Source organism: Simochromis diagramma, unplaced genomic scaffold (genome assembly GCF_900408965.1).
Source record: "Simochromis diagramma unplaced genomic scaffold, fSimDia1.1 OVJJ01000205.1, whole genome shotgun sequence".
NCBI classification, from domain to species: domain Eukaryota; kingdom Metazoa; phylum Chordata; class Actinopteri; order Cichliformes; family Cichlidae; genus Simochromis; species Simochromis diagramma.
Window position 1 is genome coordinate 5,052,393 of NW_024386782.1, and position 24,893 is coordinate 5,077,285.

The following is a 24,893-nucleotide window of genomic DNA, read 5'->3' on the forward strand; positions in this document are numbered from 1 at the left end:
ATACACGCACAGCTGCCATTGTGCGGTTCATTTTGATTTCCCCAGTCTTAATATGGGAGAATGATTCTGAATTATAGTGATTCCAAATGTTGTGTTCCCCGTTATTGGTTCAGTTTTTATGTCCGAAAACACAAAACCGAAGAAGAACTCAGAGTGGACTGAAATGTTTGTCTCATGGCAAACTAACTAAATAAACACATAAATAAATAAAATAAAATAAAATAAAAGGTAGAAGACTTCTATTTTAATTTCAGATTTTCCATATTATAGTTTTATTTTTATGTCATCATTCTTATTATTATTACTTTTTTAAGAGGAGCTCCAGTTGTTTAAATATGCGCAGTTAAAAATGTGAAGAAATTGGAGAAGATTTTTTTTTCTCTTTTGGTCGCTTGGGGAGCTAATTATCACGAGGTGTTAGCGCGTCCAGAATACATGAGGAGCACTGGTATTCATTTGAGGATCTGAGTACAATAGTGCTCCACATTTCTTTTCATTCTCTTTTGGTCTGTATAAATAACTGCTCAATAAAATGGAAAAAGATGCAAATATTGAATAAAGGGGTTATCAGATGAATAAATACAGTCACACACATTTTATTAGGTCCATGCTGCTAATGCAGGTGTCATGCCAAAAAGTCACTTCCAATGTTTGTATCTGTTTTCATGTCTAATATCCCTGCTCCTCTTTGTAAACAGGCTGTAATCAAGATAATTTATCAATGGGTTTTACCTGTTTTGCAAGGATCCTTATGAGTTCCTAGTGTGAATTGTAGCCTCAGTTTTCTGTTCTTAGCTGACATGAGTGGCACAGTTTTTAACAGTTTTTAACAGTTCCATTCATTATAATTCAGTTCTCTGCTTATGTCTTCAACCCAGGACTTCAGACTTTGATCAGTGCCACAATATTAAACATGACACACACACCCAGCACTATTTGTGTAATTCATTATTATCAGGAAGTCCAAAAAAACTCCCAGAAAAGCCTTCAGTTAATCCAAAATGCTGCAACAAGAGTCCTGACAGGAACTAGAAGGAGAGAGCAGATTTCTCCTGTTTTGGCTTCCCTTCATTGGCTCCCTGTTAAATCCAAAATTGAATTCAAAATCCTGCTCCTCACATACAAGGTCTTAAATAATCAGGTCCCATCTTACCTTAATGACCTTGTAGTGCCATATCACCCTATTAGAGCACTTCGCTCTCACACTACAGGCTTACTTGTTGTTCCTAGAGTATTTAAAAAATAGAGTGGGAAGCAGAGCCTTCAGTTTTCAGGCCTTCTTCTTCTGTGGAACCAGCTTCCAGTTTGGATTCAGGAGACAGACACTATCGCTACTTTTAAGATTAGGCTTAAAACTTTCCTTTTTGCTAAAGCATATAGTTAGGGCTGGACCAGGTGACCCTGAATCCTCCCTTAGTTATGCTGCAATAGGTGTAGGTTGCTACGTGATTCCCATGATGCATTAAGTATTTCTTCTTCAGCCACCTTTCTCACTCACTATGTGTTAATAGACCTCTCTGCATTGAATCATACCTGTTTTTAATCTCTGTCTCTCTTCCACAGACGGTCTTCCTTCTCTCACCCCAACCGGTCGCAGCAGATGGCCCCGCCCCTCCCTGAGCCTGGTTCTGCCAGAGGTTTCTTCCTGTTAAAAGGGAGTTTTTCCTTCCCACTGTCGCCACAGTGCTTGCTCATAGGATGTCATATGATTGTTGGGTTTTTATCTGTATGTATTATTGTAAGGTCTACTATACAATATAAAGAGCCTTGAGGCAACTGTTGTTGTGATTTGGCGCTATATAAATAAAATTGACCTGAATTTCTCGATGAGTAATTGTGTGCTTGAAATCTTACACAGCCAAGTGCCATTTTATACATTCAACTGTTTTATGTTGAGCTGAGCCATGGAAGGACATGGGAGGAACGGGTTTGCCCTGCAGTGTTATAGGAACCAGGTGCAGAAGGTGTCAGTGAGGCTGAAGCACTGGCTGTTTTTGATTATTATCCATAAGGACTCTATTATGTGGGTCACACCATGCAAAGAGGGCACATTTTTGAGAATGATGGGAGCAGCAGTGAGAGAGTCCCTCACATTTGACCAAGAATGAAAACTTTTAATGGAAACAGCTTTCTGCTGAGAGGAATGTGTCCCTTTACTAAAAAATAGGCTGGACTGGCTTCTATTCATATAATATATAACAGAGTGTACTATTCACCTCTTTCACCTGAGCCAGTATAGGTTATGAGATCAGTCTGGCTCAGGTCCAAAAAAACAAAAAAACAAGCTTAACAACAGAAAGAATAACATGTAAAGATCAGCTCACTGTGTTTATATCACTCGTGTGTGTGTGTGTGTGTGTGTGTGTGTGTGTGTGTGTGTGTGTGTGTGTGTGTGTGTGTGTGTGTGTGTGAGTGAACAGGACTGAGACAACCATGTGTGCTTGGTTGCTTGGTTGACTGGTTAATGGTTAATTTAACATTAATATTTGTGTGTGCAGCAAACATTTCCAAAAGCCTTTACACAGATGTACAGCTGCTGGCAGATGTAATCAGATTTTGCAGTTGATTCTGAGACACTTTGACTCTTTTGTGGTTATTTAACTTGAATCCCTTCAGGGACATCTTCTCTGCACCTCATATAAAAGGCAGCCAGAGAGTAAACCTCGCTCAAACCTTTCAGCCTCTAATGTGCACGTACAAGGCTTCTGGCCTCTGATGGTTAGTCTTGTCTGACATGTGCCGATACCCCATTACAACATTTGAAATAAATACATTTTTCTGGTTGTCAACAGTACGTTTGATGTGACTAAGCAGTCTCTTGTCCAAAACAAACCACTCAGTCAGTGTGACGACTGCCGGATTAACGGGCATCAACCTCAAGCAAAGACAGTAATAGGATAAAGCTGAAGTGGAAAGATTACCAACGGATCTCGCCAGGTCAAGATATCCTGACGAGATCTGTCCACACCGACCACTTTGTTTATTTCGGTCGACAGAGAAGCACCTTCAGTCTGCTGCTGGTGAGTTGTGCCTCATGTAATCGCTCTGTTGTTGTTATGTTTGTCTTTTGGTTAATCAACACTTCTTCAGCTAATTTTTATCATTAACGCTTTTTCTAAGTGAAGTCGGAAATTTTCCCTGAGCTGCGATGGCACAGCAAGAGTTGTAGATAGATAGATACTTTAATTATTGCCATAAATAAAATTCAAATATTCATCAGCTGTATTTAAAAATTAACCTAAATTCCTAACCATAACCATAAATAATGAAATCATGTTAAAAAAAATTACACCATTCTTCCCCCTTTTTTTTTACCCACTCATCCTGGATGTCAGCTGGCAAAGGGCAAAAAGTGAGATACGCCAAGGAAAAGACAGGAGTCTGTTATTGGGTTATAGTTGAATCAGTTTAAACATATTTTAATAAAAACTGGAGACAGTAAAATAGAAAAGAGAAGCTGTTATTAGCACATCCCTAAAAAGTTCATCCCTGTTTACTGTAAATCCCTGCTGCATGCCAAATTGTGTAACTCACGAGGCTTATAATTGAGGCACAGGCTCTAGAAAATGCAGGCAGATGATTTAATTGTTACCAAACTGGCAACCCAACTCAAAACAATTCAAAAATGTATTTTTAAAGTTTCCTCTTTTGTGTATCCTTGTGATTTTATGGAGCTTAACCTCCTGACACAGCAGATGTCCCTGTCGGAAACACAGCTTGCAAGATTTTTGAGCTGAATTTGACCCTACGGTGCCTTTTGCTTGGTGACCCTAACCCTAACCCTGCTGCTGACCTCACACTGGTGCTGCTTAAAGTAAAAACGAAACTCAGTCAGCCAAATGAATAAAAAGATAAGAAAAGAAAAAGGGCAAACCCTCCTCATAGAGTCATAACAGGCTACACCATTGCTCTAAACAATATAAGTTAAATTTGTTTAAATGCAGTAAAGTATAGTGATCACTATTCTGTGCAGGAAACTATTGGTGAAATGTAAACAAATATGGTAACTGAGAAGTAAGTATGAGAGAGGTGGGATTTTTCGCACGATCTGACCCTGACCCTGACCCCAACCCTTTAATAAACGCTAAGCAGAATTGATATTGTCCTTGCAACATTGGAATTTCATAAATGCACGAATGGCTTGGTGCGCCAAAGAATGACGTCAGAAGAATGTGATTGGTCACTTGCAATGTTGATCCTGGAACAACATTTACTATGTTGTTCCAGGAACAACACCAACACGACGATATAAGATCATCCGGATTTTTCAGCGCCTAGTGGCTGTGTAGCGCCACCAAGTGGCAGACTTCGGTATGACCACGTTAAATCAGGCTCACGCTCACCCTTAAATCCTGTCGCCTTTGTGGCTGACTAGATAGCACTTATTGTTTTCTTGAAAATGGATAAAGATGGATTTGTGTATGCAAGCACAAATAAGTCAAACTGTTAGATTTGAAAGCAAAGAAAAGAAAGCCTGAGAAAAAAACTCCAGAGAGCACAAACCTCCGCCTCGGCAGCTCACTCTCTGGGGAGTAGTTACATTTAAAGGGAAATAAGTATATTCTTTATATATTCATGTTATTTTCATCGTCCTTTTTAGAAGTTTGTAGTGCAGTAAAGCCAAGTGCAAAGTGCAGGTGTTCACCATCTTAATATACTTGACATAATTTTGAGTATAATTGTTATTTTGAGTATTTTTTATTTTTGTGCATATAGTTCACATGTGGCATTCATTTCATTGACTATTAAAACAATGGAATGTTTAAATGTTTAGGGATAAATATCAAGTTAAAAAGGTTTTAAAATACTCATGAACATGCTATATGTATTTAAGTTGTTATCAATTTAAAGTATTATAACTTGTAATTGTAATGTACATAAAAAATAAGATTTAGCTGTACTCAAAAAGTTCTTGTCAGTCTCAAAACTGACATTTGAAGTAACTATGTGTAGCATTATTAGCATATTAATCTACTGACCTTAAAAGAGAGGTCACCATGATGCCATGATTTGCTTACTCATCTTTGCAAAACGATCTCTTTGATAACAATCTTAAAGTTTATGCACAGATAGGCTCTAATTGTGTTTAAATCTCAGTGTCTAAATGTGAGTCGGTTTCATACATAACCCCTAAACCACACTTGGTATATCCTGTCAGACTTTTTATTAGTCGCTGTGACAGAGCTCCAAAATGAACTTCCTGCTGGGTTTAACACTTTTGTTGGTGACGCTGGGTCTCCTCGATTCTGTACCTACGGATCAAGGTGAAGGCATCTCAGAGGACACTTTAAAACGTGAGTTTGCAGAACAGACTCTTCCAAGTAGATTTGTTTCATCTAATTATTCTTTTGTTCAGAAATATATGTAAGTGACTTTGAAGGAAATGTGTTTCTTGTTCTTAATATTAAACTTTTAGGGTTTAATAGTGTGTTTATGTGTAGACTAAAATGCACTCAGTTTCCTTTTGTTTTCTCAGAGTTGTCACTGGGTGGTGAGAAGCTTGTGGATGAGGAGGTAAGGAGAGCTTTGTATGGGGTGAAGCAGATGAAGGAGGTGATGTGGAGGAACGAGCAGAAGCATGAACACCTGATGAGGTCTTTGAGAAACAGCAGCGAAAAGAAGAAGGTTGGATCCACGTTTGATTTCCTGCAAAAGAAAATAAAAGATTCAAGTCAATGATGAAAATATATTAAAGAATCCTATTTTGACCACCAGGGGGCAGCAGAACTAGCCAAGGAGGTGACTGAGAAGCTAAAAGAGGCAGAGGAGCAGTGCAAAGACTCCCTGCAGACTGAGTGGGAGGACTGCAGACCCTGTCTGGAGGATGCATGTAAAAACTTCTATACCTCCACCTGCCGCAGGGGCTTTGTTTCTTTCCATACTAAGGTATGGAGACTTCCATGCCCTTCAAATAATGCTGCTAGAAATAAAGTTACATGTTCTCAGTTGAAAAATGACAGTTGTACAGTTGGCGCAATCTTCTCCCACTGACAGACTGTTGTATTTTCATAACAATGCATTGAATAACTTTGACTGAAGTCGCTTGAATACATTAGTCAGTAATGGGAGTCATAAAAATTGAGTGCAAATCCATTTTAAAAATAGATACATACTGAGACAAAAACTGAAATATTATTTTATTAATTCATTATCATTAATTAATTTTTTTCATTGTGTATTTGTTATAATAGCATTTTTGGGGTTTTTTTTTGTATATTAACAATAAAACAATACCTCAAAATAAATCCTGATGTTTGAGTAGTAGATGCTAAATTCAGCTAAAACGGGATGTTTTTGAATTATCTCCCAATCCTGAAATCACAGTTGTTCTATTCTATTCTGTGAAATGCATCAATTTCCATCACTTCTGTTTTGTAGGTAGAAAACTTTTTTAAAAGAGTTTCCCGGCGCTTTGGTCCCCGTGAGCCCAACTTGGAAGCAGGGGACATTCTGGTAAACCAGGATAACAACACAGACACAGAGATCGTCCAGATGGAAGACTCCTTCAACCAACTGGTCAATAAAGTGGGAATGCTGGTGAACCGTAGCGTCACCCTGGTCTCTAAGCTGAACAGCAGGCTTGACAAAGCTCTTCAGAGAGCCTTTCTGAACAACACCGATATCCTGATGGAAGAAACCACCTCTGATCCCTACGACCCTGCCCGGGACTCGGGCTTCCTGCAGGGTGTGGGACTAGAGGAAGTACTGGAATCCTTCTTTGACTTTGCTAAAAGTGTGGTGGATGAGTTTGGAGCTGTGGTGACCCAGGTGTTTGATGATATCCACAAGACAGTGGAGGAGGAGAAGAAGAAAGGTAATGATTAAGCCGAGCAGTTTGCCTCACGTGTGCCAGTGTGGTTAAAAATATACAAAAAATGATAACAGCTGCAGATTTCTCTGGTTCCATCTGTAAATTTATAACAGAGGTGCTGCTGGAATTGGTTGGAATTAAAATATGCAGATTCCTTGCTCCCAGTGTCACATGGTTTGGAACTACTGAGTTGAAATCATTTTAAATGTAATTGAACAAATTTCAGTGCATTTTCATATTTGTAAGTTAACTGTACAGACTGAGTTTTATTATTCTTAGCTGTTCCATAAAGTGTTAGCAAACTAAAAAATAAAAATAAAAAATTCTGTTGTAGAGAGGGAAAGTCTTCCTCGCTTCCTGCAGAACAGGAAGCTGTGCAGAGCCCTCCGCAGACAGACATCAGAGTGCTGGCAGCTACAGAGCGAGTGTGAGAACTGCCAGGGAGCTCTGCTCACAGGTGAGCAACCACCAGCCTCAACCTGGACGTTTATTCGAGCTGACATTTTGAAACTTAAAACTTTATCTTCTTCTTGGCTCCAGAGTGTCCCAGTGTTCGGGAACTGCACGTGGAGTTGGATGACGTTTCTCAGCTGCTGGAAATCTCCAAAGAGCAGTTTGATGAGATCTTGTCTATTGTCCAGCACCACACTGATGAAACAGTCAGTTGGCTCAGCAACATGTCGGCTGTATACAGCTGGGTGGCTCAGGCTGTGAGCAACAGCAGCGCTCCACAAAATATCTTCCACATCACCAAGGTGAGGAGGGATGGTGGAAGAGGTGGCAAAGCTATGATGAAATATGAAATAAAAACACCAGATATATGTTTTCTTAAAGAGAAATTTAAATGGAGGTATATCCACAGAGCTTTTGTCATGGAACTCTTAAATCTTCAATAAACCGAATTTAAATCGCAAACATTTATAAAATAGTCCCCCCGACAATCACACAACCTGCTATGAGCAAATACTTGGTGACAGTGGGGAAAAAAAAAACCTCCCTTTCAACAGGAAGAAACCTTTGGCACAACCAGACTCAGGGAGGAGCGACCATCTGCTATGCCTGGTTGGGTGAGGGAAGGAAAATGGGACAAAAGATAAAATATAGAAGAGAGCCAGAGTTTAATTGCTAATGATTAAACACAGCAGTGGAGAATAAATGCACAGAGTGAAAAGAGACGAGTGAAGAAGAAATGCTCGGTGCATCACGGGAAGCCCCTCCCCAGCAGCACTCACCTATAGCAGTGTAACATAGGAATGGTTCAGTCATCTGTTCCAGCCCGAACTTTAAGCTTTAGCAAAAAGGAAAATTTTAAATCTGATCGTAAAAGTGGAATATTTATTGTATATGCCACTGCAAAGGAGTGCTTGATGTAAAATGACTTCTTCCACTCTCCAGGTGGCACCAGAGAGCCACAATGAACAGAATGAGGCTGTTCGTGAGACCAAGGTGGAGGTAAGCATCCTAAACTCTCCTCCGCTTACCCTCACCGTTCCCAGTGAGCTGGAGCTGCAGGACCCAGCCTTCATTCAGTATGTGGCTCGAGAGGCTCTGGAGAAGTACAAGGAGATGGTCAGGTGAGAGCCAGAATGACTGAACCCTTCACCCATGCTTTTGTCAGTATCACTTGTCCTTTTTAATAATTTATTTTAAAGAAAAAGGCAGAAATGTCATTAGATAGCAAGGCTGAATCTTTCTGAAATATTGATGCAATATTCATCAGTTTTACTACGACGGTGGAGATCATTTAGGTATTGCTTTCTCTGCTTCTTTACAGGTTTGAAGATGAGTAATACTGCAGTGTGCAACAGTGAATACAACTCGAGCATGTTTGTATTGTAGCCATCATCTTGTTGAAATCTTCAAATGTCAAATCAAAGTCAGAAATCATCGGTATTCAGTAAAGTAAAAAGAAGCATAAATTTAAATGAATTTTTAAAAATGGCCACGTTTAAGAAAACACCTGGATGTCTTGGGTCCGACTCTTCAAGAAGATCACTGCAACTCGTCAAGAACACAAGTAGTAAAAGTAACCTTTGAGTAAACCTTTTATTTATTTTCCTGTACAAAAATCATTATTAGTAACTTTTCTCATTAATTTCATTATTCATGTCCCTACTAGTTCAAGTCCCCATGTCTTTATGTTTAAGAACAATCACATATGTTCTTTGAGTGATGAACAGAAAGAATTACAACAACAACAACAAAAAAGTTCACATCTTTGTAGCTTTCATACTCCCAAATTTCCCCATCACACACACCTGGACAGAGAATGGAAGCATTTCTAAGAATTTGTTATTAGATTTTGATCTGTAAAAGCACTAAAGCCCTGTCTGGAACACCGTGTGTGCCAGGTGTTTGTTTTGTCTGTCTGTTTCTAGTTAACTCGCACACGAAGTGATATATCATCTGTACCGCCGGGGACTGAACTATGAAAATCATAGGAGAGCGGAGCTGCTCACATGCAAATACCACTGGAGATGCTTCATTAAACATCACCACATGGCTTTGCATAGTTGCATTTCAAACCTATGAGAATACTTGGTTGAGGTTGTAGCTTAGGATAAAGCTTTTCCCTCCAGCAAAATCTGAAATGAGGACAGTGTCGATCTGCACACAGTCCCACGTATGGCGACTCCTGCACCGTCAGTCACGGCGCTGCAAAATTCGACTGTGTAGATGTGTGCAATAATGAAGAGAAATCTACAAGAATCTTCTGTAGCAATCAGAGCTGTGCAACAGGGAAAGAAAGACAAGAAGCAAATCTTATAGAAAGATGAAGACAATCTTAATTAAATTTCACAGCTGAACTGTCTAATCTTTTCTTTTCTTATACAAAACGTTAATCAGGAAAAACTGTTTGCACTTGTAAATTAGCAAAAATACCTCTTTATGATTTCAAGTCCCAGATTAAATGACAAAAAAAAAAGAAAAGAAAATTTCATTTGAGATTCAAACAACCCTGTTAAAAAAAGAATCATAAAACACTTGTTATTCCTGCTTCTTCCACCTCGTCACACCTGCTCAAATACACTTTTTATACATACTGTATGTACATCTGCGGTCATCTCTCAGTACATTCTTGCATCCATACGATACCACCGTTTTCCCTCCTCCATTTATTCCACCTCATAATGCTCCACACTTTACAGTCAGAGCACATACGTAACATCTCACACAGTAATTGGGCGCCCACTACATACATATGGCTGACAAATTAAAGGAAATACTCGAATCCTTTGCCCCTTTTGTGCCCACTGAGTCGCCGTTGGTTTTTCCTTTGATTTGTCAGCAGTCTGTTCTTATCAACCTACATATTCATACCAAACTCATATACATATAAAAGCTCTCACTCGAATATCAAAGACTTTTTGTTGTTAAATTTAATTTAAAAAGGTGGTGGATTGGAGGAAGGGTAGGGGAACTTCTCATTTAAAAAAAACGTTCATTAAAAAAATGCATCCGTGAGTAACCATTCATTTGAAAATTTGGATCACAGTGTTGTGGCCAGCCTATATGGATTATTGTGATATGCACAGTTCTCAGAGTTCAACCCGCTTGGACATTTCCCCACATATTTGGCCCCCCAGGTACACAAGGGACAAACCTCTACTTCCTCTACATCAGGTATGTCAGTTTGGAAAAGTTTGTAAAAAAAAAAAAAAAGTATTTTCTGCAGCTTCAGCAGAAACGTTGGTTTTCCTGGATTTTGATCTCTGCCGATGTACCGCGGTTTGCCAGAGTTAGTCCCAGATCCTCCCAACTAGAGGTTGTCTCCTGGCTGATACTGTGGCTCTGTGGCTGTGAAGTAGTCTTCTAAAAAGGACTGGATGTACTCGAAGGTCGGCCTTTCATCTGGCTCCTTCTTCCAGCACTGCTTCATCATCTCGTGCAGTGAATCGGGGCAGCCCTGTGGGCAGGGCATGCGGTAACCTCGCTCTACCTGCTCGAGTACCTCTCGATTCACCATGCCTTAAAGGAAAAAAAGGACAAGAAATACAATATAAATGGACAGCCATTATATAGTCAGGTTATCCAAACATGCATTACAAAAGGTACTTCATACATCTATTCATTTATTTGATCTAAGTAAGGCAATGGGATTGTAATCGTGGAAATTTACACTATAGACACACAAAAAGGGAGATTATCGCACCATCTAACCTATGTGCCGAGTGAAGCTGTGCACTCTGATGGATGGGAATAAAATTTCATAAATTGGTGGTTTAATATAACTAGACGTTTTTTTATATAATTTATTTTATTTATTATGGTCATGAGAAATAGATCTTCAGAATTTCTGAAGATCCCTCAAAGTTTTCTTTGGACATTGGCAGCTTTTTCACTAATTTTCACTCAGTCCTTGTACGGATGTATTCATTTATTTTTGCCTTTGAAGCATTCAAGCACAAAAAGGCACCGAGCTCAAGGGATGAACCAATGTTGAGGCTACACATACTGGACCAATTGATTGCAGTTACATTTAAATTGTATGTTTAAGGCACTTTGTTACAAACAGACTGGCAGAAAATAAATTAATCTTCTCAATCTCTTTAGTTGAATGGCCAAAAACAGATTGCCAGGCATTAGCGCTATTAGCTACTAAATAAATAAATAAATAAAAATTCTATAGTATCTGAAAGTTGTGTCTTTTGGAAAATATCCAGCCAAGACTGGACGTGTGCGCACACACACACACACACACACACACACACACACCTAATATAGTTTGACTTCCACATCAATATGACTTCTCCTCTCCGTGGTTATTTGAAAAACCATATAACAGAAGGAGTCTTCCAAAGTTTTCTGGTCAAGAAAACTAGTACAACTTTTGATTAGGAAATAGCTCAGTGTGCAGCCTGACTGTAGAAAGCGCTGCTGTCATACAGCTGACAGCAGGATTAAATGCCCACGCAGACCACTGTGGTACGGGGGGGAAAAAAACCTCAATGACCCAGTTGGAAGTTCACTCATTATTTCCTGTTAAGACTTTTAGTCAATTTTAAAACATACAGGGAGATAAGACTGTTAGCAGAAATAAACCGATACAGGTGCTCCAGCGCTCTCACAGAGAAGTCTGCGTAGCTTCCTCCAGTTTACTGGTTTACTCGTAAAACTGAACAACAAGAAAACAAACAGAACTGCTCCAGCTCTGCGTCCCAGTGTCACAGATTTCTTCCCAAGACAGGAAGACCGTGATCATGAACTCTGTGACACAGCACAGAAACAGCTCCGTGGGGAGCTCAACTGCAGCTAAAAGAGGTTATGACACAGAGTCAGCGGCATGGTCACAGCATAGCCGCATCCTCCCCCCTCCATCTCTCTGTGGGAGAGTGGGGATCAGATTATCTCACAGTCGGAGAGGAGAGGAAAAGCCCCGAGCAGCTGCTGAGACCAGGATGTGGTGGCAGCAATATGTCGGCTGCTGAGGTGGTAGAATGAGTTACATCTCGCATGTTAAAACCTCAGCTCTAACATCATGTCTGCCTATTCGGGTAACAGTAGATAACTATACACACACACTTGATATAAAATGGAAAAGAAATGACACATCACGGTCCAGACACTTGGTCTAACTGCATCCAAATACATCTGCACTGTCTAGCATCGAATTCAAATAAGAAGAGCAGACCATACATGTACAGTTAGACACTTTATGGTTTAAAAAAAAAATGCAAATAAGTGGGTTCAACCCCCTGAATCTGCAGCTCTGGGGTGAAATAATTAGAGGAATGATTTGCACTGAAACCAAGAAGGCCACTGGAGCCAGATGGACCTCTACAAGTCGTCCATATGGCATGCTCTGTAATCACTGTCAGTTTAACACAGTTAAAGGCACACACTGCAGTACTGATCTCATACAGCAGGGGGCAGAAACGAGGTGGAAGAAAGGGATAAGAAGGGGGATCACACATGCAAGGGTACTTTGCCAGTGACTGACAAGTCACTAAACACCTGAGATGACTCATATCAGATCACATGTGTGGATTTCTATTCTAATTCACAGGGTGAAAAAGCCCCAGATGACTGAGGATGACAATAGCGTGCTGGAAAATAATCGTGACGCAAAACTGTCTCCTGGGGCAAACCATCACGAGAACTCCATTCAGCTGAACAAAGGAGGAGGGGCCAAAAGCATCTACAGCAAAAATTAAAAGTGCATTACATGTATCTGCGTGTGCTGTCTTTACCTGGATATGGTACTCTGCCCTTGGTCACAAGTTCAGTCAGCAGGATACCGAACGACCAGACGTCTGATTTAATGGTAAAGCGTCCATACAAGGCAGCTTCAGGTGCTGTCCACTTGATGGGGAATTTGGCACCTGGCAAAAAAGAAAAGGAAACAGCGAGGCGAGTCAAGCATGGGCAAAGAAAACATCAATAAGACTGCTGAATATTCCTCAGTTGGTAAATCAATAGTTTAAACTTTTCAAATGTTAGAAACTGTGAAAAAGCAGCACATCCTCACATCAGGATGCCAAATCGGTCAACTGATTAGAAACGTTAACTGATTTTTTGAACCACCCTTCAGCTCAAAAAAATGTAAGCATGTGTAGCCTAAATGAACAAAATCATGGTTCATGTAGCGGGCCTGCAAATTGCATTTTTATTTATAGCTAATATCAAAATCTGCTGTGACATTTTCAGGTTCAACTCAATTTATTTAAGCTCCAAGTCCTGTATTAAGCAGCAGTCATAACTAAATAGATCAGAGCAGGCACTGAGAGGCCCAGTATCAACATGTTCTCTATTTATAGTCAGTGCAGACGATCATGCGTCCAACTGCATCCGCTCCCTGTCACACACCTTGTCTGGCGGTGTACTCGTTGTCCTCGATGAGCCGAGCCAGGCCGAAGTCAGCGATCTTACACACCAGGTTATCAGCGACCAGAATGTTGGCAGCTCTCAGGTCCCTGTGGATGTAGTTCATCCTCTCAATGAAGGCCATGCCGTCTGCAATCTGGGATTAAGTTGGATTGGACAGGACGTAATGGTGTTATTCTAACAGCTTCAGAAAGCAAAAGTGCGAAAATGAAAAAAGGACGTTTTATTTTCAATTATAGATCAAATAAACATAGCTGCATTTAGGTGTCAAGAATACACGAAGACAAAACTCAAACAAGGCACTCTACACCTGTGACAATGACACCAACAGCATCTGGATAAACATCCTGAACACAGCCATTCAACACCATTCTCACACTTGTTGTAAACTCCCTCTGAGGCGTCTCTGGGTTTCAGCCTGTTTCAGTTTTAATTCCCCCCCAAAAAAAGGAAAAGAAAAACTACTACTCCGCAGAGTGGAGAGGGAGCCTGTGAGCGTGAAGAGGCAAATTAAGAGCAGATCACAGTAGGTGACTGAACCAGCGAGCTTAAATGGCCTCTGGTGAGCAGCGTTTAAGTGCTACAGGCAGTTAAGTGGGGGACAACGAGGGGAGGCACACGCAGCGGTGAAGAGGTGTCGGAGGGGGAGAGGAGGCGCACATTGTTGCACAGGAAGCGGCAGAGAGGGGAAGGGTAGATTTTAAATAAATTATGCCAGCCAGATGGAGAACAAACCGAAACCCGTATTCACAGGGCGTGAATATTTGACTCATGCACACCTACACACACGGCTGGAAAGAAGCCCGCGTGGAGCTTTCTCCGCTGCATTGCTGATGTATGATAATCTTTCCCCTCAGTCAGAGTTAAAAGAGCAGCCGGGCAGGGAAGAGACACGGGGAGCTGCTGCACCTGTGTTAGCATTTAAACACTGAGTTTTTATCCTACCTGTGAAGCCATGTCCACTAGCTGGGGAAGCTTCAGATACTTTCCATCTCCCTCCTTCAGAAAGTCCAGTAAACTACCTGCCAGAGTTTAGAAGACTACTGTCAAGAGAATCAATACATCCGTCTGCAACGTGTATAAAGACAACACAAAAATAAACAGAAACAGAAATAACCTGGAGGCACCGCGACTGTTAAAAAGTGAATACAACCCTTCAAATGGACTGTGATGTGTTTTTAAAGGCTGCTGGACTGCTGGGGATCCAGTGGTGAGCAAGTTGTTGACTGGAAGGTTTGTGTGTGTTTAATGGGGTCAGATTAAGAATGAAATACTTATTAAATGTTAATGGAACTATCTGGCTGTTCTAATCACAGTTCTGTACCAGTTAATGAGTTCAAATTTTACCTTTTTGCTGCTCTTGTCTAACATCTGCTCAAAAAATAAATCAATCAATCAGAGTGAAAGGAGTGGCTATGGACTGGCTGACTATTGATCGCTTGGCTTAAGTATAATCGGTGTGACAGCTCTAAAAAAAGCTCTGAGGCCAGGGATAACATTATATAAGCTCTGAAATAATTTGCATTTACTTTTCTGAGGTTACAAGATAAACAGAAGATCTTTCATAGAAACACTCTAATGGAAAACTTGACAGACACAAATTATTATTCCAAGAGGACGTCAGTTTTTTTTATTCTTTGAAAGGTCTGTCGATATTTTCACTTCTAAGGTTTACACAAGATATGTCAGACTTCCTGCCTCACTCTTGGAGTGGAAAAAAAAATGTATTTATCTCAAAGCTGCACTCAAACAAGCTCTGCATAAACATACATTTTCTTGCCGCTCTGACTCTCTATGCCACCACAGTGGATTTAAATCCAAATAAACAAATCAATTTGTGCTTGAAGGGAAGATTTTTCAGCTTTAATTCAGAGGTTTTACAAAAATGAATGCATGAAGTGTTTGGGTATTTGGCCATTTTTTTTTTAAATACACAGTCTCCATTTTCAGACAACTGACTGAGGAGCAGTTTTGTGGCCAGGTGAGGTGAGCTCTCCTGTTATTTCATGCCAAATGAAGCACACATCTGAAGTTGATTCAAAGTGATTGTCTTTTGATTTTTAGTGTTATTTTAACTACAAGCCCCAAAGAGACGTCACTGCAAACGGTATGGGCACGTTTGGCTGGCTGTTCCTAAACAGTTTATGGATGAAAAAAAATGAGTCACAGTACGACTCTTTTATAATATACTTGAATGTTTTAGATCATATTATATTATCACTAACAGAAAATTCATCATCATCTACGGAGATCAACCACTCATGACTTCTATGGCATTCCACAGGGCAGTTGTCTTGATCCATTATTTTTCTCCTTATACATGCTGCCACTTGGAAACGTCACCAAACAGCAAAACATTTGTTAGCATAGTTGTGCAGTCGATACGCAGCTATCTGTAGAGCCAGGCGACACTGATTTAATGAGCTTTTTAGCACTGTGTTTAACATATGAATGACTGCAAATGCTTTAAGACTAAATTTCATTTCTTCATTTCTTGGCTCTAAAACCAAACACGATTTGTGTGTTTATTTGTGTTTATTTCTGATGGACTGTTTGTTTATTTAAATGTCTGTTTTCATTTGGGTTCATATGCTTTAGTTCCTGTGAATCTCTTTGGAACCTCCATGTTATACTGGGCTATACAAATAAATTTAAGATATACATTCTTTGTGTGCATCGTCATAACTTCTGGTTTGGAAACTGAACAGTTCTTACCTTTGCCCATAAACTCAGTAACAATGTATATGGGCTCCTCGGACACCACGGCATAGAGAGGTACCAGTTTGTCATGTCTCAGTTTCTTCATGATCTGAGCCTCCTGCAGGAAAGCCTCTGGAGACATGGTGCCCGGCTTCAGGGTCTTGATCGCCACCTTAGTCGTACCGTTCCATGTGCCTGAATATATATGAAACAAAATGTGAATGATCACTTATTTACTTTGCAAAAGTAAATACTTTGCTTGAAAGATACAACAGAGGAAATACAATTTAAGACACTTCCAATTCATTAAAAGACTAAAAGGCCCATTTTCTAACCCTTTCACGTGATTAAAAAGTCAATCCTAAAATCACTCGGACCTCTGGCAGGGCTCCCATGTATGGAGAGAACATGGCAGCTGAAATAATCGGCCACTTCCTGATTGAGAGCCACTTACTCACGCCCTGCTTACATACAATAAGCCAAGGCAGGAGATCTACTGCTTTCGTCAGAGGGCTGAGCTTCATGAATGAATCATAGCGAACAAACTCTGCGTGCACGCCCGCAAGCTGAAGGACAAAGTAGGACGATGATAATATCTATAAGTAATAACGTGAGGTGGGGAGTGCATAGAGAACATCATCTAAAAAAACCAAAACGCACGAGCAGCACGAACTGCAGCTGAGCAGAAAACCATCACGAAACCACGAAGCAGTGAGTGACAGAGAGGGATTCCTGGGATTGCTCAGTGGAGGCTTGCAGGTCGAGGCTTGCTGCAGGGCAGGCTTAATTAAAGACTCAACGATGAAAGAAGAGAGTCGTGTTCACTCAGAGGCGCCCGTCTCACAAGCAGGCCAGTGAAAAGAAGCGTAGGAAGTGACCTGTGATTACTGGAGCTCTGTGTGTGTGTGTGTGTGTGTGTGTGTGTGTGTGTGTGTGTGTGTCTATGAAAACCCACAGGAATCTGTAATCAGCTCTGACATCAGTACGTGTGCCGGTGAGGCAGCAAGACAAGCCCACTCCTGACGTTAAAACACTAACATAAACCAGTGTCATTTGTTTTTCACATTAACTCTACATAAGTTACATATTCATGCGCATATAAATCATGCACATTGGGCATGTTTGTAGGCCCTAATGACTGTGTGTGTTTACGTCCACAAAGTTGTTCCTGTTCTTCACTAATTCATAAGTGTTTGTGTCAAACACCAGCACTACAGCGGGGATTTATGTCTGCAAGTTGTTAACATCGGAAGTACTGCTCGAACGCACGGAGGCCACTGGTTTATCGCAATGTATCCCTTAACATCGCCATCTACAACCCTGTTAATAATTCCATTAATATTAAAGTGCAGAAAACAGAATGCAATGACCCACAAATCAATCAAATCCCATATTTAATTGAAAAGGACACAAAGACAACATATCAAATTTTTAAGACGTTTTCGAAACGCCGCGGCTCATCGTGGTCATGTTTACAGCTCTGCTTCATCACCTCGTCCTCAAACAGCAAATTCTTTGGAAACATGGCTCTGAGTAAAGTTCCTGTTTCTGGCAGCCTTTCCAAGTATTTCTGACATATTTCACACAATAACTATTCAGCTACTAACACATTTACGTAGGCGTTTACTGTGTCGGGAGTGCTTTTGCAGGGAAACATCCTCTTTTTCTGTCTCTTTGTGGTTTGAATAAACTGAGTAAATTTGAATCGACAAAAAGGGAGGGGAAAAAAACAGCATCTGTTTTATATTTTCAAATGTTATCTTGCTCTGTTAGAGCAGAAATGGATCCAGACAGATGCAAGACAGCATCTTGTTTATTCAATTTGTACACGCATAATAATAAAACAATAAAACCCCAAACAAACAAAAACAAAGTTGCTCCTCCTTGGCAAGAATTCCCCTTCACAGTCAGGATGCTTCTATACTACTACTTCCTGTATACGGTTTACTGTAGTCCTTCTAGAAGCAAGCGTTGCCACACAGCAGCCATCTTGAAATGCCTCCAGGCACTTATTCAAGCACTTGTGCATCAATAAGGATTATAATAAGGGTTTATACTCCTACCAACAGCTTCCATTCAGGATTCTTTCAGTGACATGTCTCTTTATTATGAAGTCTCTGCTGTTTTCAATCCCCATCTCCATATTTAACAAAGACATAAAAGTAGCGTCCTTGCTGTCAACCAATTGTGCAGGAAACAAAAACTACAGCCATCATTGTCACATAACGTCTGGAGGGCATGTAGATGACTTTTGCTTTGTCACTCTTTAGTGTGAGTGAGCACAACGAAAGATAGAAGCATTGGTTTATGTGCCTGCAGGGCTGATTTCAATAAATAATATCATTCATACTGTGTGCTTGAGTATGGCTCTAGTGGCCTCTTACCCATCCAAACTTCTCCAAAGCAGCCCTGTCCCAGTTTGACCTCCAGCCGGAGTGACTCTCGTGGGATTTCCCAGGCGTCCTTAGCTAGTCCCTGAGTTTGCGGCTTTACTGTGGGACACACAGTCGTCAGCCTGTAGCACAGACCATCCGCATGTTCTACACAGGAAGAAGTACATAAAAAAAAAGAAGGGGAATGAGTGAGTGAGTGAATGAGCTATAATTGCGGAGTGCTTTATCCACATGCAGTCCTGGCCACTAGCAGGTAGCAAACTAGAATCAAATCACAACAGATTTGATTCCCCGTCCCCACACCTCACAGAATAACTAGTTATTTCCAACATGCCCTCCAGAAATAATCTGATTTTCACCATAATAGTATCCCGTGTTTTATTTTGATTTCAACTTCACTAAAAAGGCAAGAAGATCAAGGTTCTGGGTTTTTGTTTTTTGTTTGGCAGCAGCAGCACTCGCTACATTATGTCCTGCTGGAATTCTGCACACAAAATAGGGGAAAACAGAGGAATGAGTGGAAATCCAGCCTGTATTCAAACACTGAGCAGTTAAGATCCAGTGAAGATTTTCTCACTTGTTCCTGACTTTCTGTCTGCAGATCAAAGGCTACACTGCTGCAGAGCTTTGAGCCGTAACAGTTCTTTAAAAAACACACAAAACAAAAAAAAACCCACACAGCAGCGAGTGATTTCTATCAGTTATGTGGAAAAATGCGGTCAACACAACTAGAAACGCAGTATCTTTTAACAAGCACTCTTTTTTAAAATAGATTTTCTTACAAGTTTAACATGATTTGTGCAGTTCGCAAAAACAGTTTGTACTGAATGTGTTTACACACCATGCGCTGCAGTCGCTTTCTTTTAAGATACCAAAGGAGACCTTTAGAATGACTGTTTATCAATACTGTTCAGATTTCAGCTACATGACAGTTTTTTTTAAAAGTGAAACATTTTTTGTATTTATGGCCTCCTCTGGCTTATATCCCAGTGGGTTAAACTTTTTTTTTTTTTTTAGAACCTCGTTACTGAGTTACTGAGCTGTGACCATGTCGGTGAAAGCGCTGCTTGTGACTAGTTCAGAATCACCATAGCAAAAAAGCCTCTGTAACACGCATACATATTCAACACACAGATCTGCAGCTGAATAATACATTTCCCACTGTGAGCACTGAATCTGCTGGTCTACACACTGTATGGAGCCGGAGTAGGAGGCAGGGGACTACTTGAAATGCTAAAACCCTTCAAAAGAATAAGTCTCTATGGTCTCAGTGACTTTTACATCACATCTGCCCAAATAACACCACTAGGCTTCATAAAACATGCATCTGAAAAAAAGGAAAGAACAAAAAGATCTGTCCAGTTATAAACAACACTTTGTCTAAATGCGTTCCACGTGTCCCGAGTGTGCAGAAGATGGGCAGCATACCTGTGTAGTGTTTCACCAGCTTCTGTAATGACTCAAACTGCGCTCGTGTCGTGATGTAATAGCCGCCGTTGTCCAGCTTGCGGATCTTGTAGTGTTTGACGTTGTCTCCCTTTACATCGTCCCAGTCACGGATGGACAGAGAGTACGCACCTTAACAATCCACAGAAATGAACTTAGATGTGTTGCTCGGGAAAATAAACACTCTAAAATAACTAAACCGATAAGAAATAAAAAAAATATTTAGCCACAGTCACAGATGAGCCTACAAATCTCATGAAGTCGGGAGGTGAACAAAGACATACAGATAGATCTATGGTTCTATTTTACAGTAAACTACACAGTAAAGCGATAATGGTGGGTCAAGTGACAAAGCATTACAGCCATTGGTATAGCTACGCTGCTAGTGTGTCCAGTTAGAGAAGGAAAATGAAACACAAAAGTGCCAAAAATTTCAATTCACCGAATGAGAACTTGAGGCACCGGATCTCAATATCATCCAGTATTTAAAAATGCTACACTCATTCCACGAATCAGCAGGTATCTGTGTTCCCGTGATGCCCCCAGCACTCTATAGAAACATCTTTCTAAATAAATTGTTAGCAAATGTGATGTGGCAAGCTAACACTTTGCTCTCGTGTCCAAATAGAGTCACTTATTGCTCCAAAAGAAGAAAATCGTCATGATGCTAAAGTTCAAGTTTAAAGAGAAGGGGTGACGTCTCTATACCCACGCCCATCTTTATGTCTGTTATAAATCATCCTACCTTTAGTCGTCTCACTCTCTCGTGCCAAGAAAGTTCCCCGCTGGTTTCCTGGAACCAATAAATGGCGTTCTGCATCTTTGCGGCCCATTTTACCAAAGTACCATCTGCCAAAAGAAATAAAGTCAAACAATCAGTCACAAGAGGAGAGCCCACTGTGATGTACTGCACACAATTTACATTTTCTCCTTCACATAGTAGGGATATGTTTTTTACTGATGTGACAGTGGGGAGTTAAATTTCTTCAGAAATTAAATATATTTGACATCAACCAGTTGACAGGTATTTATATGTGGAGTTAATATTATTGCATTGAAAATAAGACAGGGGAAAAAAACTATAAAATATAATTTAAGGTAAAATAATAATCACTTGTTTAAAACTTTGCTTCAACAAGCGTTTTGCATGTTTCAATTTATAGTCATGTGAAAATAAAGTTATCAAAAGATTTTGCAATCCTTTTAAAAACATATACCATGCTTTAATAGGTCAAAAGGTACAACCACCTTTAGCAGCAATAACTCGAAGGACTCATTTTCTGTACGACTTTATCAGCCTCTCACATCATTGTGGAGGAATTTTGCCCCACTCTTCTTTACAGCGTTCCTTCAGGTTTGCATCTCAATCAGCTTGAAGTCTGGACTTTGACTGGGCCATTACAACCTGATTCTTTTCTTTTTCAGACATTCAGTTGTCGGACAGATGGCTTCTGACTCTAGAATATTTAGGTATATAAAGACGAATTCATGGTTGACTCAGTGACCGAAAGATGAACTGAGGGGTCTACTACAGAGGAGGTTCAAGAAAGCGAGGCTTTTTTTGAATTAGCTGGCTTGGCAAAATAAAAGGCTCCAGTCAGAGGACATGCACAGTGTGGTTAATCTTGTGTTATAATAAAACCCTTCAGGTCCTGTGACTGCAAAAAAAAAGCTCAAATCATCACGCCTCCACCACCGTGCTTGCAGCTGGTATGATGTGTGTTTGTTCTGATATGGTGTGTTTGGTTTTCACCAAACGTGACGCTTTAGCCAAATATCTCTACTTTAGCTCACTGCTCTAAAGAACATTGGTACAGAAGTCATGTGGTTTGTTCAGATGCAACTTTGCAAACCTAAACAGTGCCGACATTTTTTTCTTCACCTGGCATCCCTTCTAAACAAGCTATACTTGTTCTGTTTGTGTATACAGTGTCTGGGCTTTGTTTGCAATTTCTCTGAACATCGCACGGTCTGACCCTGGGATGAATTTGCTGGAACAGCCATTCCATGGTATATTTTCTATTTTCCACTTGTCTCCCAGATGTAAATAACAAAAATCTACATTTTCTTATTTGTAAGGCTTACTTTGCGAAGTTCAATCAAAGAAATGAGTTTTTTTTTCTTTTTTTTTTGCTTCATATACTAAAATCCTGCAAACTCAGTCACAGTAAGTTATTTTTCATGCTAAAGGCAAAGTTGGGCAGGTTTACCCAGTTTTTTTATTTTTATTTTTTTATTTAAATGAGCAGTTTAAACCTCAAACATAAGTGAAAATGGCCAACAGCTAAAAGAGAAACTAGGCCACAACTGTGTAAAAGCAGCACAATGTTTCTGTCACACAAGAAGAACAGAAAAGAGAACGCCATCGGCTCCTGTGACAATACATGGCTTCATTGTTTAGACTCTCTACCATGTGTACATGATGGGTTTGTCACATTGTGCGTCTACCCAGCAGCAGCATTTTGTCTTAATCAGAGGAAAACTAAGTTGGGTGAGGAACGGGAAAATAACAAGAAGGGACAAGAAAAAAAAAAAAAAAAAAGATAGACGTGGAAATAAAAGTTGTTGGATGACAGAGAGAGGCAAAGATACTATGTTTGGAAAGGCAATTGTGTGAGTTCTTACTCTTCAGCCTGTATGGAGTCTGCTGGAGCCACATAGTTACTGGGGATATAACCTTTCTGCCCAGTGTTGATGGAGCGCGCCTCCCACCAGTCGCCTTCCCTGAAGAGAGAAGTAAATTAGAAATCAGCACCACATAATACAAACACAAAAGTGTGACTTAAAAAAAAAAAAAAAAAAAAAAAACTATCCTATTCCAAAAGAAAGGGAGCTGGTATGAAAGTATACAAAGGGGGGAAAAAAAGACAGAGAGAGGTAGGATTATACATCATCCAAAGACGTCAGCAGTCTGAGTCATCAAAATGTGGGTGGAGTTCAGATGCTGAATGTTGTTGGTGGTTTTTTTTAGTTTTTTTTATTTTTTTAAATCAACTGAAACTAAATAACTGATATATTATATATAGTATTAAATGAACAGATCAAGAATACAAAATAATTTAATATATGATGACTAACATTAGCTTTTTGTAAGAAAAAAAAAAAAAAAAAAATTACTTGTACAGATGATAAAAACATGTTTAAAATAAATTTCAAGGGTTTGAGTTTCTTTATTTTAATTGCAAACAACTGACAAAGACTTGTGATGTGACACAAGGACCACATATTAAGCATTTAGTCAAAACAGGAAGTCAAGCTCAGCTTGCGATCAGCTGATAACAGCTAACCTCAGCAGGAAGCACTATTTAAATAACTCAAGATCGCCTACAGTTACTGCTGTTGATGCAAACCCATTTGGAACCCACCCATAACCCAGCTCTTCCTTTGCATGCATTACTTAATTAAAGCCCCAGTTACACAGACCAGATTGGTCGGCAACCAACTGCTAACCATAAGCTGCAAATGTATTCCTGACCGGTTGATGGCAGCTGGTAGTGTGAAAATGTTCGCAAAGAGATAATGTGGTGCTGCACCAAAAAATTTTCTTGCAATTGCTTTGGTCGCTAGTAGTTTTCATGGAAGACTGCAACTTGTCTGCAAACACTCAAACTACTCGGCAAGTGATAGTGAAACTGAAACATGAGGCATAAAGCAGGAACAGAGGCAGTTTGACTTCAAAGTTTCAGAGGGGAGGCACAGCTTTTACTTTGATGGTGAGAGTTCATCTTTTCCAGTTTGCATTGTTCTTTTTGAAATTGCACTATCACCACAAGTTTCCTTAGCAACCAGAGGTTGCCGTGGGAGGCGATGGACTGGTTTCCAGGTCTGTGTGACCTGTGAGTCCTAACAGAAGTGGTCCTGACTGAACTACTTTTTGAGGGAAGTCACTGGCAGAAAATGGGAAAGTAATTTGTTAGGGAAAAGTTAAATTACGCCTCAATAACATTATAAGGCTTTGGAGCATGACATTGTGGGAGGGGGCGTGGCCAGGATTTTTGGTTGAGGCGCCATATTTGCAGGCCAAACAAAAAGCTAACAATTGAGCGGAGCGAAAGCACACGGATAACATCAGCTATGGGTCGTACTTGCTGTGTGGTCGGTTGTAATGTTAGATTGCATGACCGGCAAGGGAATAAGCTTGAAAATGGGCTACCTTTTCATTCTTTCCCCTCCTGGAAGCAACATGTGGGATCTCAAGTATCGGATGTTACCAAACGAAGGCGTCAAGCCTGGATAGCAGCTATGAGACAACCTGATATCCAGTTCTCTATTATCCCCAGATATCTGTTGGTGTGCTCCATCATTTCATTCCAGTAAGTTCATATTGCTCTTAAGCCACGTACCGGCCCACGTGGGGTTTTCCGGTCAGGGGTGCTCCCTGCGCCAGGTCGGAACGGGTCCACTGTCTGCGCTTAGCGCCGGGTGGCAGTTCGGAGTACCCAGCCTTCTTAGAGTCCCTGGGGGGGGTGCTGGAAGGTGCTCCACCTGGAGACTCTGTTGTCCTGCTGGGAGACTTCAATGCTCACGTGGGTAACGACAGCGAGACCTGGAGGGGCGTGATTGGGAGGAACGGCCTCCCTGATCTGAACCCGAGCGGTGCTTTGTTATTGGACTTCTGTGCTAATCACAGTTTGGCCATAACGAACACCCTGTTCGAACATAAGAGTGTCCATAAGTGCACGTGGCACCAGGATGCTCTAGGCCGTAGGTCGATGATC

The 24,893-nt window shown here is 40.5% G+C and overlaps 2 protein-coding genes across 3 annotated transcripts in view; one reads left to right on the plus strand and one right to left on the minus strand.

The window, feature by feature from the left end:
* The first annotated feature begins 2,667 nt into the window (after positions 1-2,667).
* Positions 2,668-10,474, plus strand: clul1 (clusterin-like 1 (retinal)). Of its 2 annotated transcripts, XM_040017963.1 has the most exons (9): positions 2,671-3,020; positions 5,159-5,294; positions 5,477-5,625; positions 5,716-5,886; positions 6,379-6,814; positions 7,146-7,268; positions 7,352-7,566; positions 8,207-8,385; positions 8,586-10,474. In XM_040017963.1, the coding sequence occupies exons 2-9, from the start codon at positions 5,192-5,194 to the stop codon at positions 8,599-8,601; spliced, it is 1,392 nt and encodes a 463-aa protein (XP_039873897.1). In that variant the 5' UTR covers positions 2,671-3,020; positions 5,159-5,191; the 3' UTR covers positions 8,602-10,474. The 2 variants fall into 2 exon arrangements, with proteins under 2 accessions (XP_039873906.1, XP_039873897.1); XM_040017972.1 differs by lacking the exon at positions 8,586-10,474 and having other exon boundaries at positions 2,668-3,020; positions 8,207-8,389.
* The window catches only part of yes1 (YES proto-oncogene 1, Src family tyrosine kinase), a 35,150-nt gene continuing 19,121 nt past the window's right edge, over positions 8,865-24,893 (minus strand). The window contains exons 4-12 of the mRNA XM_040017951.1: positions 22,801-22,899; positions 20,921-21,024; positions 20,158-20,307; positions 18,721-18,876; positions 16,352-16,531; positions 14,582-14,658; positions 13,619-13,772; positions 13,003-13,134; positions 8,865-10,780 (exon numbers count right to left, since the gene is read on the minus strand). Of these exons, the coding sequence (XP_039873885.1) occupies positions 10,572-10,780; positions 13,003-13,134; positions 13,619-13,772; positions 14,582-14,658; positions 16,352-16,531; positions 18,721-18,876; positions 20,158-20,307; positions 20,921-21,024; positions 22,801-22,899 (1,261 nt within the window). The 3' untranslated portion in view covers positions 8,865-10,571. The remainder of the gene's footprint in view (positions 10,781-13,002; positions 13,135-13,618; positions 13,773-14,581; positions 14,659-16,351; positions 16,532-18,720; positions 18,877-20,157; positions 20,308-20,920; positions 21,025-22,800; positions 22,900-24,893) is intronic.